This window comes from Pundamilia nyererei, unplaced genomic scaffold (assembly GCF_000239375.1).
Source record: "Pundamilia nyererei isolate P.nyererei 1_Seehausen unplaced genomic scaffold, PunNye1.0 scaffold00383, whole genome shotgun sequence".
Classification (NCBI taxonomy): domain Eukaryota; kingdom Metazoa; phylum Chordata; class Actinopteri; order Cichliformes; family Cichlidae; genus Pundamilia; species Pundamilia nyererei.
The window spans coordinates 341,847-345,847 of NW_005187784.1; the positions used below are offsets into that span (position 1 = coordinate 341,847).

A 4,001-nucleotide genomic window follows, 5' to 3' on the forward strand; every position below is an offset into this window, starting at 1 on the left:
TTTTTTTTTTTTAGATCTTTTTGAGATCTTCTGTGATGAACAACACTTTCATCTTCTGTTCATATCGCTGCACGCTGCTGCGGGATGCCGACTTTAGTGTTATTGAAGGATTATTATGACAAACCCACTTTGAATAAATCTGTGTGATGCTTAGTATAAAAGGCACAAACGTGTCCAGAACAATCTATATCACATCCACTGCTGTGAGAGGTGAAACTGTTCAATTACCGAAGCAGGAAAACCTCAGACACGCTCAGCAGTGGGTAGAGCTTCCTTTGCACACCACTGGGCCATCGACTCCTCTCTGAGTTTGGTTCAACATCTCGGAGCTAATTCACCGTACGCTCAGAGTGTGAGTGTGCTTCAGCAGACACAGTTCACTGCAACAGTCTGCTGATCAAACTCCCTTCAGTGGGAAGTAAGGCAGGCGAGCAAATCAAAGCATGCGTGTCGGTGTTTGTGTGCTGAGGATACACTGAAGAGAGTTAAAGGGACAGACGCAAAGACACACATCGACAAACCGAACCTGCTGAAAGCCAAGGCGATGGCTTTCCACACAAAGGCTTTCACTGGGTCACGCTGAGACTGAACACGAATTCAAGGCTATAATTTCCAGCCTCTCAGATCGACCTCGGACATAAAAAGGCAAGGACACGTTTTATGCCACGAAATAAAAACCCAAGACATTATTACCAGGAGTATTATCCAGTCACTTTAAGCAAACAGACACCAAAAACAGACAAAAAAAATGCAAAGACAAAGGCCAAGACTGAAAAAACAATAAGGAGGGATTATTTCCGAGTAAATTAAGTATCTGTAAAAACTTAAATGTTATTGTACAGTTACTTTTTCCTGTTGTGTACTAGTTTTTTGTAGAGCAGGCGCTTAGTGATTTAATCAGTAAACCAAATCAATCCAAGTCGTGTCAACTGATTTGACATTTGAGTCTTTCTTCAAGCTAAAAATGCCCAAAATGTTCTCAAATTGATCATTTTCGGCTCATCCTTCTCTTGCATGGTAGTAAATGTTTTGAGACTTATCGTTTCCTGGTGTTTTAAAGACAAAAGAATCTGTTCTTATGCAGAAAACTCTAAGCTGCATTCTTTTTGCATGTTTATTTCTCTTGCAAAACAGACTTCAAACTCACAGAGAATAAATAAAAATCAACTTTTAGACCCAAAATAAAATCAAGATTATTGTTTGGTGGGGAAAAGAATGCAGAGCGTCCATGAAACACATCCAGAAACAAATACAAAATTACTTAAATGAGATAAAGGAGCAACAACAAATTACTCCAAAGATAGTAAACAACAGATAACAGATAAGACAACAAAGATAACATCTCTGCGAGCCAATGACACAAAATAAGGTGTAACACAGAAATACAAAATGAGAAACAGTTTTACCACAAATATGTGCAAAACTACCACAAGTAGGTCAGAAATTAGTAAAATGGGGCATAAACAAGTGCAAGTGCAAATACAAAATTTGGTACACGAATGTAAACAACGATGACCACAGATATGCAAAATTACCACAAAGAGGCTCGGGATATCAGATTCAGATGTTTTAGGAGAGACGAGATGCTATAGGTGGCTTTTACTTTGAAAAGACTTCAGTTCTACATCATTATGGCCCACCCTACACCGCGCCTGATTGGGCCGCGTTTAGGCCGATGACTCATGAGAAATGATAACTGGTTGGTTTAGACAGGAGGAGTGAATCAGAGGCACAGCAGGACAGGAGCCATCGAGTAAGTAACTTCCTCCCTTGTGCTGTTTGTATTTTAAATGAAGCCATAATTCTCTACTTTTGTTATTTCATCTTACATGTTTCTACAGACATAGTCACTCTTGCAAAAGAGCAAAGCGTAACGGCAAAAACGTTATCTGTACCACACTAATTTCTAAACCCTGGTTACATCCATGTGCAAAACAGACTGACTGAAGGAGGCACAAAGCTCCTCAAAGATCCAAAACAACCGAAAAACTAGCAAAAAATGTGCACAATTTGATTCCAAGTGACACACAAAACACTGAAAATGAGCAAAAGAAAGACAAAAAAACCCACGAACCTACTAAAACAGGAGCTACAATGACAATCAAACTCAAAGAGACGACAAATTAGACACAAGGCTTCATAAATGCCAAGCTACCACAAACACGTGACAGTAATGAGAATAAAGATGAACAAAAAGCAAAATAAAATGACCCGATGAAGACACTAAATGAGACAAACAACATTTAAACTAGAAAACACCACGATCTACCACAATGATGAAAAACAAGCAAATGGAGACAGGATTTAGACACAACTAGCACACAGAGTCAAAATGTGACACATTTACTAAGTAAATTAAGAAATAATAAGTTGAGCAGGAAGAAATACAAAAATGCAAAAACGAGACACAAAGGATTTAAAATAAACAGTAAGAGCACAGGCAGAGACTCCCACAAAAAGATGAGAAACAAAAATCAAAAGAGATGACAATGAAGAGATAAAGAACAAGACACACAACATTTAAACTCAAAAACCTGCCAGATCTACCACAACAAGACTGAAAATAATGAAAAAAATAGATGCAAAAACTGAGACATAAAACCACCAAAATGAGACAAAAAGGGAATCAAACACAAGAAGTAAGAAAGAAGATGAACAGGAAGACATTTAAAATAAGAAACAGTAAGAGCACAAAAAGGCTCAAAGCAACAACAACAAAAAAGACACAAATCACCAAAACATGAAAAAGATGACAATGAAGAGACACAAAACGAAACATAAACACTGAAAATGAACATGGGGATATTTTATTCTGCTGTACATGTTTGTATACCACTTATATACTTATTAATAGTCAATATATACTGTATATGTAGCAACCAGTTATCCATTCCTAATCTATTCCAACATCTTTGCACCACTCAACCATAAATATGCTGTACCTGTTATTATTGTCTGTGTCATGTGATGAATACACAACAATTATGCGCAGACTGAGCAGATTAACACACGAAAGAATCCAAAAAAACTAACAAACAAACAACCAAAAACGAAACAATTTGATCAGAAAGACGCAAAAACAAACCCGAGGAAACTTAAAGAACTGCGAAGCCAAAGCATCTACAAAACAGGACTCAAAGTCACCAGCGTCGCCACAAACGGAGCTCCCGGCCTGTTTTTCCCTCAAACGCGCCCTGAATTATTTACATGATCATGGACAACCTGTTGGAGTTACACCGCGAACATTGCATCCCTGTCAGCCGGCTCTGATGGCTCGCTGTGCCGCTGCAGCCGTGCCTGAGCTCCGCGGATTCAGGCTGAAGTTGGAAAAGTGTGAAATTACTGAGAGGAAGGAGGAAAAGGAAAGCTCCTTGAAGGAAAAGATAAACTTCTACAGATTTGATTCTTACAAGTAAAAAATAAACAATTTCATTAAAATTTGATTTAAAATAAAGCGCGGGGTCCCTGTCCACTGTAGCTATCGCGCAGACCACACGCGCCTGAACGTTATCTAATTATAGCTAGAAATAAAAAATAAATAAATTAAAAATAAAGATGTCTGTCTGTGTCGCTGTGTGGTTTTAGCGAGTCATCCCACCTCATCCTGCTGAGACTCTTTGGGCTTCTTCTTGCTGGCGGCCGTCATCGTCTCGGAGTCTCGGTCTGTCTCTGCCCGGTAATAACATCACAAACCTGCCGCGCGACGATTTTAGCTGCGCGAGCCACAAAGCTGCTAACAATCAACGCGAGGTTCCGGCAACAGCTTCAAAATAAAAGACCTTCCACAGGAAACACCTTTTTCGTCAATAACTGTCGCTATTTTTTGTGTTTAATTCATTTTTTATTTTTCTTCTTAATTTTGCTTGTTTAATTCATTTTTGCTTTACATGCTAAAAGCTTTATGTGAACATTTCTAATAATTATTTAACTAATTAATAACAGTCATTAAACAATAGCAATTACTGAAACTATTAATTAATGTATATTAATAGTTTAAAAAC

General features: G+C 38.1%; 1 protein-coding gene across 1 annotated transcript in view; it reads right to left on the reverse strand.

The window, feature by feature from the left end:
* LOC102201585 (inactive dipeptidyl peptidase 10-like) overlaps positions 1-3,697 on the reverse strand; it is a 77,634-nt gene extending 73,937 nt beyond the window's left edge. Inside the window, exon 1 of the mRNA XM_005752815.1 lies at positions 3,599-3,697. Coding sequence (XP_005752872.1) covers positions 3,599-3,646 — 48 coding nt within the window. The 5' untranslated portion in view covers positions 3,647-3,697. The remainder of the gene's footprint in view (positions 1-3,598) is intronic.
* Between the last annotated feature and the right edge of the window lie 304 nt (positions 3,698-4,001).